This window comes from Podarcis gaigeae, assembly GCF_964106915.1.
Source record: "Podarcis gaigeae genome assembly, chromosome: 5".
Classification (NCBI taxonomy): Eukaryota; Metazoa; Chordata; class Lepidosauria; order Squamata; family Lacertidae; genus Podarcis; species Podarcis gaigeae.
In genome coordinates this window covers 10638690-10655537 of record NC_139681.1, presented here as the reverse complement: position 1 = coordinate 10655537, position 16848 = coordinate 10638690, and the positions used below count along the sequence as shown (strand labels likewise).

Sequence of the window (16848 nt, the reverse complement as noted above, 5' to 3'; positions counted from 1 at the left end):
GCTGAGCTCCCAGCCTCCCCTTCTCTCAGTAAACAGCAGCACCCATGGCTGCCAGGAAGCCAGTGTCATTAATCTTCCCCACAGAGTAAATCACTTCTGGTGACCAGAAACCACAACCAACTGCCTTGGAGGTCTGATAGCTGAATCCACTGGAAATGAAGAGGGATTCAGCATAGATAGCTCTAAGGAGGAAGGCAAAAGGCTGTGAAAGTCTGAAGCTAAAACTTTTGGATGAGGAGCAGGTCAACCCACCAATCACCAAAAACTCCCATCGGAAAAATTTAAAGAAATAATTTGGTGCCATTCAACAGTGCATGGCTTCAAGCCTGACTACCATCTCTAATGGCATAAAATACATTTGGCAAGGATACAAGAAAGTACAAAGAAAGTACAGTGGTACCTCGGGTTAAGTACTTAATTCGTTCCGGAGGTCCGTTCTTAACCTGAAGCACCACTTTAGCTAATGGGGCCTCCTGCTGCTGCTGCACTGCCGGACCCCGATTTCTGTTCTTATCCTAAAGCAAAGTTCTTAACCTGAAGCAGTATTTCTGGGTTAGCGGAGTCTGAAACCTGAAGCATATGTAACCCGAGGTACCACTGTACCTTTTCAGTAGTCATGCCTAGGATTTGAAACTCTCTCCCAAGGAGGCATGTTTAGTGCCTTTCATCTGCATTAAACTCCCACCAGCAAATGGTGGCCTTCTTGTCTGGGCAAGTCTTTAGACCGCTGGAGTGATTTGTTTTTCTGCTTCTGATTTTTGATTGGCTGCTCTTCTTACACACCTGCACTTGCTTTCAATTAGTGTTTTTAATTGTGGTTGTATGTGGCTTTTTGACATTAACTTCTATACTGCATTACGCACCTTGGTTGCTTAATGCAGAAAGGCAAAGTATGAGTGAAATCTAATGTTGTGGAAACCCCCTGGAGTAAATTCTGAAGCAGCTGCAGGGAGAAAGAAGGTGGTGAAGTACCATTTCATTAATACACCATCAGTAAAAAAGGAATATTTTACCTTTTGAAAGAAGGTGGAAAAGTCTTTTGTAACATTCCCTTTGGCTGCTTTATTTTTTAAGGCGATCTCTTCAATGGTATCTTGAAGAAATTTAGCCAGTTCAAGCTTCACTCTAAGCTCTTTCTTCAATCTCTCTTCCTAAGAAGTAAATAACAAATTGGTTTCCATGACAGAAGAAAAGTGGAACACAACTGGAATTTAATCAATCAGAACATCTGTTTTGCCACAAAGTATTAAACTGCTGATTCATATTTTAGTTACCTTCTTAGACTTTGTCTCAAATGTTGAAGGGAGCATATTGGGGAACAGCTTTAAAGCTACAGGAAGCAGGAATTCCATGAAAGGAACAACAAGAAAGACTAGGAAAGGGACCAACCGAAAGAGATCAGCACATATCCGAAGGAACTGTAAGCAACAAATAAGTAAGGAGATTAGTAACCATAAAAACAAGTCAATATGACATAGCATGTCATTCATAGTATGATATTTATTTGTATTCTGCATCATATTCCAACAACTTTTGGTATATAGAAAAACCATGTTAACATCAATTTTTTAGAAGATAATGAACTGAATTGCAAGGTAATATTTTTGCACTCCTTGATTTAACAATGTTACATTCAAATCAGCTTTCATTTTAAACCAGACTCCTTTCTCCTTAATTTACAAATTGAAATGTTTGCTTTTTGCTTATGCTGTTAGGTCTCGTATATATATATTTCAACTACAATAGTTGAAGCAGTGGTGTGGTAGTTATTACTGAGTACAACTATTTTATCTATGGCTTTGAATAAGTAAAATGAAGAAATTTACAATTGTAAAAGTTAGAGAAAGGAGGCAACTAATAAACACATTGAATTTTTAAGCACTGAGCTCTATATAGTCAATCTTTCAGTTTAACACTAGTAAATATTAGCCCTGGACCAGTCTGAGGGCAATAGTGCCTTCTCTGGCTGCCTCCTTCCTCCCTGCTCTGGGCGCTGGCAGCAGAGGGAGCTGCAGCAGTTTCACCCCAGTGCCTCACAGGGCTGGGAGCCAATGCTCCTTGCTTCCATGTACTGGGGGCAGAGAGAGCTCTGGTGGTTTCACAGGTTCAATGCTCCTTCCTTTTCAACATCACAATATATCACTATATTGTGATGTTTACCTGGTGACACATCGCAAAATTGAAAAGCTGGTGTCATCCAGCCCTAGTTATTTTATAGATCAACTCAATAGGGTCCTTAGATTCTTTAAATTCTTGTGGTTTGGATGCTAGCTTCCCTTCTAGAAATAAAACAGAGCTAGAATCACACAATCAGACTATCCTCTGGCGCTGCCTAAAAATCTATGACTGAGAGATGGGGAGTCCCTGGGAATAGTGCAGAGCTGTATAGCGGTTAGAGCGTTGGCCCATGACCTGGAAGACCAGGGTTCAAATCTCCAGTTGGTCATGAAGCTCACTGGGTGGCCTTGGGCCATTCACTCTCTCTCAGCCTAACCTACCTCACAGGGTTGTTCTGGAGATTAAAAGAGGAGGGAGAGAACCATATACACCACCTTGAAGAAAAGGGTAGGATATAAACACCATAGATAATAATAAATACAGGTGTTGGAGGGGGCTGTAGATGGAAGGGGAACTTGCTCCTCCTTGCACAAACAGAAATGCAACTTGGGTTAAAGCCATTATATGAACTGGTTTTGTTTTTTTAAAAAATTAAATAGTAGTTTTAAATGTATTTTAGTCTAACCCCAACATCTTTTAAATCACTATATATTTCAGGTGTATGCATAGGTTGTATACATTGAAAGAAAGAAAAATACAAATCGTTCAACTGTTAACTTTAACTCTGTGTATCTGAAGAAGTGTGCATGCACACAAAAGCTCATACCAAGAACTAACTTAGTTGGTCTTTAAGGTGCTACTGGAAGGAATTTTTTTTGTTTTTTTTGTTTTGACTATGGCAGACCAACACGGCTACCTATCTGTAACTGTTAACTTTAGTTTGCTATTACTGCTAATAAGAGGTAAAGAACAAGAGCGAGTCACTAGAATGGATGCACAAAAAAGCACTGTTACCTGTTAACAGTGCTAAAGAAATAAATGCATAGCAATTTTCTTTACAACAGTAAAAGCAAGTCCAACATCTGGAGAGTCACAGGTTCTCCATGCCTGATCCATATAAGGGAACACTTGATGATGGAGTCCCCCAAATGCACTAGTAGAGGTTTCCCTTGCACTGTATGATGTTTAAATACTGAATGATGTGTTGATATGAAAATGTGGAATCTTAAGCCCAAATTTGCAAAATGAGAAGTGATAGTGCCTCAACAACTGTATGCTATGACAAATAGTTTCCAGTGTCATGACAATGCTGCAAGCAAAAATTTCTGAAACCAGTGTTCGAAACTCCCATTATTCTAGGAGCATTTTGCAACAGGGAATTTCTTTAGTGCAAGCAGTTTCTGGGCTCTGGGCGCAGTACTGCGTCTACAATTTCAGATTAAAACTGCAGAGTGGAAGGAAAGGAGGACCCTTTTCTGCCTCCCCCACTTCCAGCCACTCTCTGAAGACTGGAGAAGAGACCCTCTTAAGAATATTAGGGGGTGGGCAGAGGAAGGACCAGACCATGTGAAAAATGAACGTAATATTTTAGCTGTAGTTGATTCATTTTCAACTTTGTATTCTGGTTATAAAAAAGCACGCCCAGACATTCATTGTTACGTCCATAACCTACGTTTAAAGTACCACTTAGCTCCTAGCTTTCATTTCTCAGTTTCTAACACTGTCTGAAACTATTCAATTGTTCAGAACATGAAAAGAAAACTACAAAATTATAGATATTTAATCTAGTGAACAATTATTGCAATAGACTCGATTTTTGTTTTTCAATATGTAAAAATGTACACCAGTTTAAGCAGCAATCCTATACCCACTTACCTGGTAGGAAGCCCCATTGAACTGAACAGGGCTCACTTCTGAAAAGCATTATGTGGAGTAGCATAGCTAAAGAATATACAGATAACTTGCAGTTTACACTGATTTCACTTGTGTGGAAGCTTCCCAGGGTGCTCCCGTCCCCTGAGCCCAGTAAACAGCCTTCTGCCTTGTGGAGGGGCAGTTTGGGAGTTCCTGTCTTTATGTGATTTTGTGTTTACATGTGGACCCCTAGAACTGAACCCTCACGTAAGAGCTGTGAGTTGCCTGTATATCACTGAGTGCAAGCAGCATAAGGACACCGGTCACTCAATATTTTTCTACCATGGGGTAGAAAAATTGTGCACACTTTTCTGGGTAACAATATGCAAGCGATGTTCTGCTCCATTTAAATGCGTATAGAAGCTGCTTTGTACAGGTACACAGAAAAACCAAACGCTTCAACAAATGTTCATGATGTTTTTACAGCCACTTAAGGGGGGAAATGCATAAGCAGCCTCAGACCAGTATACCTGAAGGAGCATCTCCACCCCCATCGTGCTGCCTGGACATGAGGTCCAGCCCCGAGAGCCTTCTGGCGGTTGAAGTACCTTCAGGTTCAGCATTTTCGGGTTGCACTCCGTGGCGACCCGGAAGCAACGGAACGCGTTACTTCTGGGTTTCACCCCTCGCACATGCGCAGACGCTCAAAAAGACGTCACACACATGCGCGGAAGCGGTGAATCGCGACCCACGCAGACACAGGTTGCGTTTACATCCAGAGGTACCACTGTATTTTAATATTTTGTTGGAAGCCACCCAGAGTGGCTGGGGAAACCCAGCCAGATGGGCAGGGTATAAATATTAATAAATATTATCATTATTATTAATTATTTCAACCAGTGATATGCAAGATGATGTGCATTTAGTGGTAAAAATATTTCAATAATATATCGCTAATGTCACTCTGTAGGGACGCGGGTGGTGCTTTGGGTAAAGCCTCAGTGCCTAGGACTTGCCGATCGCATGGTCGGCAGTTCGAATCCCCGCGGCGGGGTGAGCTCCCGTCGTTCGGTCCCAGCTCCTGCCCACCTAGCAGTTTGAAAGCACCCTTAAGTGCAAGTAGATAAATAGGTACCGCTTTATAGCGGGAAGGTAAACGGCGTTTCCGTGTGCTGCGCTGGTGCTGGCTCGCCAGAGCAGCTTCGTCACGCTGGCCACGTGACCCGGAAGTGTCTGCGGACAGCGCTGGCTCCCAGCCTCTAGAGTGAGATGAGCGCACAACCCTAGAGTCTGTCAAGACTGGCCCGTACGGGCAGGGGTACCTTTACCTTTAATGTCACTCTGTATAAGCAATAAAGCTGTTAACTCAGCTTTTAAGACATCTAAAATTGAACCACCGAAACAATACAATGGATTCAGTACCTGTCTCCGTTCTCGGCGGGATAAAGTGCTGCCATGAAGAATTCTCCAGAGCATCCTTGCAGCAATTTTTGTATCAATCCACAACAATCGAAAGCCATGATAGTAGTGCTTCAGTTCATCAACAATTCTCTGTCCTATAGATTTTTTGACTATGCTTTCTTCTACTGTTGGGCTATAAATTGGGCCCCCTTCTTCCAGTTTCTTATTTTTATCCTTGAGAGACTTAAGCGACTTTTCTACCACGGAGTCATCATAACGGGGTTGTGAAGAATGCCACTGTCGTACTGGAAGATAACATGGCCCCAAAACACCTCCGTTAGCAGTTGGTGACCACAGGTCAAACGATCTCAAAGCTGTAAAGTGCCTTTGTCCTGATCCTTCAGTCCGATTGTAATCCCCTTTTGCAAAGCAAACGTAAACAGGAGAGGCACTAGTGCAATATTTAAAATGAGCAGTCCTGTAAAAAAAGAAGTGAGTGTTTGTATTTACATGGCACATACTACTTCACAATTTACCTCTACCCTATGAGTATACAAGACTAAGATAGTGACATGAAGGACCGTACAAAAAGATTTGTATGAGTGGAGATATAAACCCAACACTCTTTCCAGTACACCTTAAAGGCCCTCCGACAAAATCTATTCTGCTAAAAGACTTGCACACCAGATCACAACTATCAAGTTCTTGTTTCATGCTTGACAAGTTTACAGCTTCGTTTAGCAAAGTGTGTTATATTAGGATTTACTCCAAACCACAGAAAAGCAAACTGAAATGCCTTTTTCTTAGAATTCAGCATCTAGAATTCACTCTCTCCGGACTATTACTTACAGCTGGGAATGGGAACCTCCGCCCCATTCTTGACCTACCAAGGGGCTCAATTGGGCCCATGAGGCCACTTTCCCCAAACTGTACCCAACCTGTCATCAGCTGGTATCATTGGTCTTGGCACCTTAAAATGAAAGCACAGGGAAATTCCTACCCTATGAAGAGAGAGGTACTGGTGACCACACATTAATAGGCTTGTTTAAAAAGGCCAGAAAGTTTGAAGACCAATTCAATATACAGTGGTACCTTGGGTTACATATGCTTCAGGTTACATACGCTTCAGGTTACACACTCCACTAACCCAGAACTAGTGCTTCAGGTTAAGAACTTTGCTTCAGGATAAGAACAGAAATCGGGCTTTAGCGGCGCGGCAGCAGCAGGAGGCCCCATTAGCTAAAGTGGTGCTTCAGGTTAAGAACAGTTTCAGTTTAAGTACGGACCTCCGGAACAAATTAAGTACTTAACCCGAGGTACCACTGTATCCAGTTCAGTTTAAGCACTTATTTTATATACACGCACACCCCCATTTCATGTGCATTCCACTCACTCACGTGCAACTGCATTTATGCATGCTGCCACAAAATAACTGATTTGAACCAGGATATGCTGCCAAAATGGTACAAAAAGAGTAGAAGAAATGGAGAGCAGGGGAAAACAGCTTGCATGGCCGCTCCAAGAGTCTTGCCACCCTCACTCCGCCCTCCATTGCCATCTCCTCTGCCACCCCACAAGCAGGCAACATTATTTCTTGGGGATGGGGGAGAAACTAGAGAAGAAACCATGTCCAGCAACTTCCAAGCATAGCTGTCAACTTACAGATTTGAAAATAAGGGACGAGAAGCCTCGAAAATAAGGGATCAGCAGCCAAAACAAGGGATTTTCCGGGCATAGGTGTGTTCAACTTCTGAGCCCCTCTGAGCCAAAGGCAGAAAGCCCAGCAGCCAAACGAAGCCTCAAGCAGTGGTTCCCATAGCGCAGCAACCCAGCAAAGGGGATGCAGCAAGGAAAACCACCGTCACCTCTCCGCTGGGAAGCGCTGAGCAAAGGCGAGTCCCCAGGCAACATGGCCAATTTGATTGGCACAAGGCATGCAAGCTCCACCCCCCAGTCGTTCTTAGACTCCTTATTGGGTGGTGCCTCCTTCCTCCCTGACCGGCAGGGAGGGAGAGAGAGGAGCTGCTTCCTTTGAAACCCAGGAAATTTAAGGGACATCATCAATAAGGGACAGCAGCGGGACACAGCGCTGGGATAAGGGACTTTCCCGCCAAATAAGGGACAGTTGACAGCTATGCTTCCAAGACTAACAGGGAGAACGCCGAAAGGCCTCGCAGTGGAGCTGGGCCACAGGAGTCCACCTACCCCCGATTCAACTTTCCAGTCACCAGAGGCAGGCAGGGCACACGAGTAGAACAGCACATTGCTGCCCAGGGAAGGTGGGTGGAATCTGCAGAGAGAGCCGCTTCCCAGCCTCTCTCACCACTTTAAGCAATTTCATGTATACAAGTGGAATCTGGGAACATAACCCACGTGTAAGTAGGGGGACGCCTTTAATCATTTCTGTTGTGGATGTCTGCATGATTAATTTGTTTCCTCATGTGTTATGAGGAAAATAAACTAATCTCTAACTTTTTGAACTATTGGGGAAACTCAAGTTACTTTGGATTATTTATGATCAGCATCCCATTGAGGGAAAGTGATCTTCTGAATATGTTTACTTACGTATGATTTATTAGCCGCAGGGATGCGCAGCTAAAACAAGCACGGTTTTCCAAATGACCTAGAAGTAAAGAATAAAATAAAAAAAGAGTCTGTAAACCAGTAGATTGCAATACAAGACACTGACCATTTGTAGCGGCACCAACATCAAAATAGCTTTGTTCAATACTACTATACCACTGCAAACAGAAACACTAATATGTTGTATGCTCAGGACAGGTTAGAAGAAGCCTTCAGGAGACTGGGTGATGAGTAAAGAAAGCAGATTATTCAAATAAAACTATATCGTAAGTCTCAAAGCCCAACAATAACAGCAAATTTCAGTTTGCTTTCATTTAATTTTTAACTTGTACACTCTCTTTCCTATAACCATTTTCAATAGAACTAAAAACAAGTTGTCAAAATTCAAGAATTCATTTCACATGCAAGATTATAAACTAGAATCAACAAACAGAACAAAATCACCCCATCAATTGCAAAATGTTAAATAAGCTGCACTGTAGTGCCTCTCACTCTCCAAAACATTATACATTTTATGTTTCTAGAAGCTATACTTTATGTTGTTCAAATATTAATTGTAAAATTATATATGTGGATAATTATTTAAATACCTGTGGTTAGGCAACTGTATGTATTGTCTTTATATGTAGTTTTAATATATGAATGATACACACTTGTTCTGAGATGTGCTCTGCTTTATTTGTATTTAAAAATGGATTTTTAATTATTATTTATTTTGCAATTTGTTTTTTAATGTCAGTCTAGTTACACCTTGCAATACTTAAGGCATAGTCATTAGTGGATAACAGACCATTCTTAGAAGCACTTAAGGCTACTTAAGAAGCACATACCAGATAAGATTAGCAATGAGATTCTAAGGGGATTTTAGAAAGAAAACAAGTGATTATCTTATTAAAGCTGAAAACACACACAATAAAACTAATAAGAAAAATATGCAGACCACAACAAAATGTAATCAAACAAAGCCAGTGTATGGCATACAATTGTTAGTAATAAGGAAAAGGCAGAGGAGACAGAAAGGCTTCTAAATTAGATCTGGGGATTAGTCACACTAGGAATACTCTGCAACTGCATTTGTGCCGTTTCACCTGAGATTTGGCACCTCACAGAAAGCCTAGAGTAAACAGAAAGGCAGAGAGTGTCTGAAGTTTTCTACTGTTTAAAAATGAATACGTTTGTAGCCTTCATTGTTGCAGATATCTTTAAAGTCTTCGAAAGGATATCGTGCTGAAGTGGTAACGTTTCTGTATCATGAATGACTAAATGCATAGCCTAGACACTTTTCCACCTAATTATCACCAGACACTAAGTCACATCACAAAGACTAGCTCTATAGGTCTCAGACATTAATTACACCACAAAGTATGCACATTCAGAAGTCTGTTCCCAGTAATCTTTGAGATATATTTTATACACCCATCGGTTTAATGGTCCCCAGATCAAAGTTCACTGTTCACCTGAAGGAGTCACTGAATCATATTTTCAAAGGTTTCATAAAGAAGCTGCATTTAGAACACCTTGCACCCTCCAGATGCAATCATTAGGCTGGGGTCCTCTATTCCGATGGCTTCATAATAAAATTAGTCTTCAAGTTCTGAATAATGACTGCAGCCCAAGGTGTGTACCTCCTTAAAGAGAACATGCCTCCTATGAGACTCACGACTTATCTAGACTAGCAGCTGCTAGCATGGGGATTGGGAATGAAACAGTGAAAGTGCAATTGACTGGTGCTCAAATTCAGAGGGTCAATAACCTTCATAACGTTAAGCCTAGAAGCATTCCAAGGCTTTGCTTCATGTATTATTTTACTTATTTGATCCCTACATAGCTATTTTCGGACATCACAGCAACCTGAATTGTACTAGAACACCAGACTCAATATTAACTCCAGGGTGCATCACCATTCCTTCTCACCTGCATAAAGGCACAACAGAAAGCAAACTATTCCACAAGCAAAGACCTGTATAATATGCACTATACCAATAACCTAAGCTGAAGATGGCAACACACTCCACCAATCACATCAAGAGATATTAATATTGCAATACTGCACAATAATGCATTGCACCTAAAGCCATCTTAATGCGGAGTCAGGTCATAAACCTCTATTGCCCAGTTACAGGTACCCTGGAGAGCCAGTGGTGGCAGAGTGATTAGTGGCAGACTAGGACCTGCAAGAAACCAGGGCTCAAATCCCACCCCCTCAGCCATGAAGCTCTCTAGGTAAACTTGGGGGTCAGTTGCTGCCTCTCAACCTAATTCTACCTCACAGGGTGGTGGTGAGGAAGGAGGGAGATGAATTATTATTATTATTATTATTATTATTATTATTATTATTAATTTATACTCCACCCATCTGGCTCGGTTTCCCCAACCACTCCGGGTGGCTTCCAACAGAGGACTAAAAACAGATTAAAACTTCAAACATTAAAAACTTCCCTAAACAGGGCTGCCTTCAGATGTCTTCTAAAAGTCAGATAGTTGTTTATTTCCTTGACATCTGATGGGAGAGCATTCCACAGGGCAGGTGCCACTACCGTGAAGGCCCTCTGCCTGGTTTCCTGTAACCTCACTTCTTGCAGTTGAGGAAACCGCTAGAAGGCCCTTGGAGCTGGACCTCAGTGTGCGAGCTGAACAATGGAGGTGGAGACGCTCCTTCAGATATACAGATCTGAGGCCGTTTAGGGATTTAAAAGTCAGCACCAACACTTTGAATTGTGCTTGGAAACGTACTGGGAGCCAATGCAGGTCTTTAAGGACCGGTGTTCTGTGGTCTCGGCGGCTGCCCCCAGTCCCCAGTCTATCTGCCGCATTCTGGATTAGTTGTAGTTTCCGGGTCACCTTCAAAGGTAGCCCTATATAGAGTGCATTGCAGTAGTCCAAGCGGGAGATAACTAGAGCATGCACCACTCTTGTGAGACAGCCAACTCCCCCTCCAGCTCTTTGGAGAAAAGGGTGGGATATAAATGCAGTGCAAGGCAATCAGCCACACTCTGGCAGCAGCTCTCTGGAGACTCAGGCACAAGAGACCAGAGTTCAAATCACGCTCAGGGATGAAAGCTCGCTGGGGTGACCTTGGCAGCCTGTCACTGACTGTCAACTCAACTCTGCCTCACAGGGTTGTTCTTGTAGCCGGGATTAAATAAGTAAGAGGGAGCAAGCTCCTCGGAGAAAACGGTGGGATATAAATCCAAGAAGTAAGTAAACAAACACGCTGTGACAGCAGCCTTTCCAAACTATGGGTCCCTGGTGGTTGTTGGACTACGACTCCCATGATTCCTAGCTACCACGGCCAGCGGTGGGGGACGATGGGAGTTGTAGTTCCTCAACACCCGGAACGGTTACCGGCGCCGGAGGCTCAGGGCCTTCTCGAAGCCACGCTGAGGGGGGCTCTAAGGCTGACTTGTTGCAGCCGCTAACCCTAACGGAGCCCCCCCCCATACCCCAGGCCCGCCCCACCGGCGCCAGGCCCGGCTGTCCCCACCGCTTTCCTTCTCCCGCTCCCCGGTCCGACGCCGCCCTCACCGGCCTCGGGCTCCCAGCGCAGGCGCCTGGGGACGGAGCAGGCGCCCCGGCTGCAGCGCGCCAGCAGCACGAACGCCATGTCTCCACCCGGAGGACGAGGCTGCCGGTCCGGCCTAGAGAGGCGCGTCCGCTCGCTCGCCTCGCCGGGCCACTTTTCTCCTCAGGAGCCGCCCGCGCGGGGTGGAAACGGAGCCAGGTGCATGCTGGGAGAGGGAGTCTTCCGAGGGAGGGGAGAAGCGGCGCACGCCGGGAAGCCGAGCCCGGCGGCTCGAAGCGATTCCCGCGGAATCCCGTTGGACGGCCGAGTGGCCAATCGGAGCCGCCGGCTCCTGATACGCTGAACCCGAGGCCGCGCCTGGAGCATCCGGGGCGGCTCCGGGCGCCATTTTTGTTTTTTACCTCATCCCTTGAGGGGAAGCGGCGGCTTCCTCACGGGGAGCGGGGAAATTTAGAGAGGCGGCTGCAATGGGGTGCCTCTCCCCGCCTAAACTTTAGGGCGGCAGCAAACTCCTGGGGGGTGTCATTGTTTTGTTTGTTACTGCGTTATGTTAGGATTACTGTATTATTATTATTATTATTACATTTGTAGCCTCCTTTTCCTCCGTGTAGCCCATGTGTGTTTTTTTCCAAAAAAAATTTATTGGTTTTCACAACATTATAAACGAACATACACATAGGACAAACACAGCCATATTGAAAATTACACTTATTAACATTGTTAAGTGACTTCCTCGCTTCACCTTGGTTGAATTTCATTGCATATCCTTTTAACGGTTTTCCAAATCACAGTTCTTATAAAATTTAACTTAAACATTAACATCCTTAGATCTTCACATTGTGAAATTAAACATATTCATTCATCCCTTAACATAAAATCCTAAGCCAATTAAATATCTGCAAGCTGTTTTCAGTTAATTTAACTTAACATATTTAACTAAGTAATCATTAAATTTAATCCACTCTTCCTGATACTCCTCCTTCTGGTCGCGGACTCTTCCGGTTAGGTTGGCTAGCTCCGAAAAATCCGTCATCTTCACCTGCCATTCTTCTATCGTTGGTAATTCTTGGGTGTAGCCCGTGTTGAGCTTCACAACAATGACCCTGTGATACAGGCTAGGCCGAGAGAGGCAATGGACGTCACACCATGTCACACCCAGCGAGCTTCAAGGGAACATTTGAACCCAGGGCTCTCCCAGGTCTGATTCCAGTACTCTGACCTCTACACCCAGTGCTATTTTTTTGAAAAAAAGAGGTGTCTCTTATAATGCGAATGGCGCCCAACTGAGAGGTGCCAAAGCTGAGTTTAAGTTAGTTCTGGCTGGGGAAAAAAGCCCTACATTGAACTACAACTGGCCTAGGACAAAAAGCCATGTGGTACTCGCCATAAGTAAGCAATCCTGGGGTTTCGTTAGTTGGCCCCCTACAAATCCACCTAGCAGTAAACCTCTTCCAGTTCAGAGTATCTACTTAAATAAAGTAAATTAATCAGGCTGGGCAAACCATAGAACTGTAGAGTTGGAAGGGACCCGGAGAGATAACTAGCCCACCCTCATGCAGAAATCTCAGCTAAAGCATCCATGACAAAGGGCCATCCAACCTCTGCTTAAAAACCCCAAGGGAGTCCACCACCTCCCATGGGAGTTTGTTCCACTGTCAAACAGCTCTTGCTGTCAGTTATTCCTGATGTTTAGTTGGAATCTCATTTCTTGTAGCTTGAAGCCATTGATTTGAGTCCTACCCTCGAGCAGGGGAAAACAAGCTTTTCTCTTTAAAATTTTTAAATGGCTGTCATTTCTCCTCCCAACCTCCTCTTTTCCAGGCTTGTTGTTGTTTAGTCGTTTAAGTCGTGCCCGACTCTTCATAACCCCATGGACCAGAGCACGCCAAGCACTCCTGTCTTCCACTGCCTCCCGCAGTTTGGTCAGGCTCATGTTTGTAGCTTCGAGAACACTGTCCAACCATCTCGTCCTCTGTCATCCCCTTCTCCTTGTGCCCTCCATCTTTCCCAACATCAGGGTCTTTTCCAGGGAGTCTTCTCTTCTCATGAGGTGGCCAAAGTATTGGAGCCTCAACTTCATGATCTGTCCTTCCAGTGAGCACTCAGGGATGATTTCCTTAAGAATGGATAGGTTTGATCTTCTTGCCGTCCATGGGACTCTCAAGAGTCTCCTCCAGCGCCATAATTCAAAAGCATAAATTCTTCAGCAATCAGCCTTCTTTATGGTCCAGCTCTCACTTCCATACATCACTACTGGGAAAACCATGGCTTTAACTATACGGACCTTTGTTGGCAAGGTGATGTCTCTGCTTTTTAAGATGCTGTCTACGTTTGCCAGCGCCTTTCTCCCAAGGAGCAGGCGTCTTTTAATTTCGTGACTGCTGTCACCATCTGCAGGGATCATGGAGCCCCAAAAAGTAAAATCTCTCACTGCCTCCATTTCTTCCCCTTCTATTTGCCAGGAGGTGATGGGACCAGTGGCCATGATCTTCGTTTTTTTTATGTTAAGCTTCAGACCATATTTTGCGCTCTCCTCTTTCACCCTTATTTTCCAGGCTAAACATACCCTACTCCCTCAACCTTTCCAGGCCCCTGATCATCCTGGTTGCCCTCATTTGCACACATTTCAGCTTGTCAACACCTTTCTTATTGTGGCTTCCAGAACAGTACTCCAGGTGTGGTTTGACCAAGACAGAATAGACCTATGACTTACCAGGATCTGGACATTACAGTTGATGCAGTCTAGAATAGCATTAGCTTCTTTTCTTTTTCCTTTTTTGCTGCTGCATCACACTTGTTGGCTCATGCTCAGCTAGAAGCTTACATTCATCCTCACTGAAATTCATTTTGATCGTTTTGGCCCAGTTCTCCAATCTGTTAAATTGATAGTGAATCCCAGTGCTGTCTTCTGTGGCATTAACTACCTCTCCCAGTTTGGTGTCAGTCAACCAGCTACAAATCCACCTAACAGTTATTTTGTCTGGCCCACATTTGACCAGCTTCTCTGTGAGAATATCATGGGGGACTTTGTCCAGAGGCTTACTGGAATCAAGATATAGATGGGCCTTGGACGTAGTGTGTCTCCATTTTGCAGACATGCTGTTGGCTGGCAGGGAACAAATAGGCATACTCAGAATTAATTCCTGGATGTCAAGATCCAAGTTTGGTGCAAGTACTCTTTGGTGAGAACCCCAGCAGAGATTTAAAATCACAAAATATCCAGCAAAGTAGAGCACAGAAACATAGGCTGTTAGACCTTTAATGTATGCCCTTCAAGAATTCCCTTCTTCCCCTGGTCTAGAAAAAGACTACACACTTGTTAGTCTTTAATTTACTGTACAGTGGTACCTTGGGTTACATACGCTTTAGGTTACAGACTTTGCTAACCCAAAAATAGTGCTTCAGGTTAAGAACTTTGCTTCAGGATGAGAACAGAAATCGGGCTCCGGCGGCGTGGCTAAAGTGGTTTTTCAGGTTAAGAACAGTTTCAGGTTAAGAACAGACCTCCGGAACGAATCAAGTACTTAACCCGAGGTACCACTGTACTTACTAACTCTTCAAAGGTCATATTCATGTGCTTTTCCTCACAGTATTCAAAAAAAGTTGCACAGGCAATAAAATACGACTTAGTTACAGCAGTGAACATTCCTAAATTACTGGTATAGGAACACAATAATGGCTTGAAAGAGCTATCAGATCTGAGCTGCAGCAACCAGCTCAGACTGTCTTCACATATTAAGCTTTTCTAGTAGACTGAAGTGAAAAATGGCCTTCATTATCTTTCTGTCAAGTTGCAGGGCAGTGACCTACCTAAGTCTGGTAGTACAGTTTCCCCAAGGCATTAACTCCTTCATGCATTAATTAAACTTAAGCATGTTGGTTATATGAGGCCATGCAACAAATGGAGGCTGGATGTGTTGTGGGCAGGGCCAGCCAGGATAAAAAATATCTACATGGAGCAGAATGAATCCTCCTTTGGACGTCAGTGCAGGAAAAGCTATCACAGAGTAAATTAATATATTATACAGTAGGCAAAGCAGAGCCTTCAGCATTGTACAATGGGTGATGACTCTGGCAGTAATTCTTGGTGTGAAGAAAAGGGTGTTGGAATTAACAAAGGTGTCCCTGTTTTCATTAATAAAATGGGTATGCTTAGCCTGGAAAAGAGGATGATAGCCATCTTCAAATATCTAAAGTGCTGGAAGATGTAATAGAGTGTGTAGGTTAATAAGTCATAAAAATTCAACGTTGACGTTAACTGTTTAATAGCAAAACCACAATCTTCACAGACTTGGCTGAGTTTCAGGCCTAAATGGGCAGCTTATCCCATGTAGGCTGCATGTACAGTGGTACCTCGGGTTAAGTACCTAATTCGTTCCGGAGGTCCGTTCTTAACCTGAAACTGTTCTTAACCTGAAGCACTATTTCTAGGTTAGCAGAGTGTGTAACCTGAAGCGTATGTAACTTGAAGCGTATGCAACCCGAGGTACCAGTGTACTCCATGAAACCAGTTGCCCAGATTAAAGGCCCCACTTCCTAGTAGCTGTATATGTCTCCTCTCCAGGGCTTTTCCCAAGCAATCAGAGACTGTGTCTGTGTGCAGCTTGTCTTTGCTCTGCCCATTTCATGTCTCTCCTGGTTCTGGGAGTCAGGGGGAGGGAAGCTTGTTGCAGCGGGAGGTGGAGACACCCCTGACTGTTCATCAGCCAGACTCACTCTTGACCTCTCACCTGCCACTCACCTGCTTCGGCCTCCGATTCAGTACTTCTCCCTTCTCTCTCAACTTTCCTGGCTCACCAAGCCCTGTTACCTCTGCAGCTTTCAACACCTCTTCCAAGTCTTCTCCCTCTTTTCCTTCTGACTACTCATTTTTGTCCCACCACCGCTTCCCGGGCAGAGCCGTAGCTATTGGGGTGGGGAGGTGAAATATACTCGGAGTCGAGAGGGGATTTCATGCTCTTTATTCAGCTCATAGTGGTGAGGAGGAATGTAAGTTCTCCCACAATATCTGCTTTATATACATTATTTACACAATGGGCTGCACATGACTGGCTAATTCCGGGATTCTCCTGTAGGCCAATCAATTTGTGGATTCACTTCCACCTGGAGCTGGATTGGGTGGTTCCTGCGAACCAATCATACTGCTGCATTGTTCTAGGACCAATCAGACTGCTGCATTCTGAATCCTATTGTTCTAGGACCAATCAGACTGCTGCATTCTGAATCCTATTGTTCTAGGACCAATCAGACTGCTGCATTTTGGATCCTATTCAACTCAGTACATAACAGGAGGCTTTGTGGGATTTTTGCCTCAGGTGAAGCCTGCAAAGGGGCACCACTGAGGCTCTCAGTCTGTGTGCGCAAATGCGCGTAGGGGTGCCAAACTGGGTCTTTGACCAGGTGAAATAAAACCTAGTTTTGCCCCTGCC

General features: G+C 44.1%; 1 protein-coding gene across 5 annotated transcripts in view; it reads right to left on the bottom strand.

Annotated features, from left to right (window-relative positions):
• Positions 1-11640, bottom strand: part of LETM1 (leucine zipper and EF-hand containing transmembrane protein 1) — a 32533-nt gene extending 20893 nt beyond the window's left edge. For 2 of the 5 annotated variants that reach the window (XM_083738329.1, XM_083738332.1), the window contains exons 1-5: positions 11422-11614; positions 7879-7936; positions 5335-5791; positions 1275-1418; positions 1014-1151 (exon numbers count right to left, since the gene is read on the bottom strand). In XM_083738329.1, the coding sequence (XP_083594455.1) occupies positions 1014-1151; positions 1275-1418; positions 5335-5791; positions 7879-7936; positions 11422-11500 (876 nt within the window). In that variant the 5' untranslated portion in view covers positions 11501-11614. Of the gene's footprint in view, positions 1-1013; positions 1152-1274; positions 1419-5334; positions 5792-7878; positions 7937-11421 lie in introns of all 5 variants that reach the window. The other 3 variants (XM_083738330.1, XM_083738331.1, XM_083738328.1) reach the window with 3 other exon arrangements.
• Positions 11641-16848: the final 5208 nt, after the last annotated feature.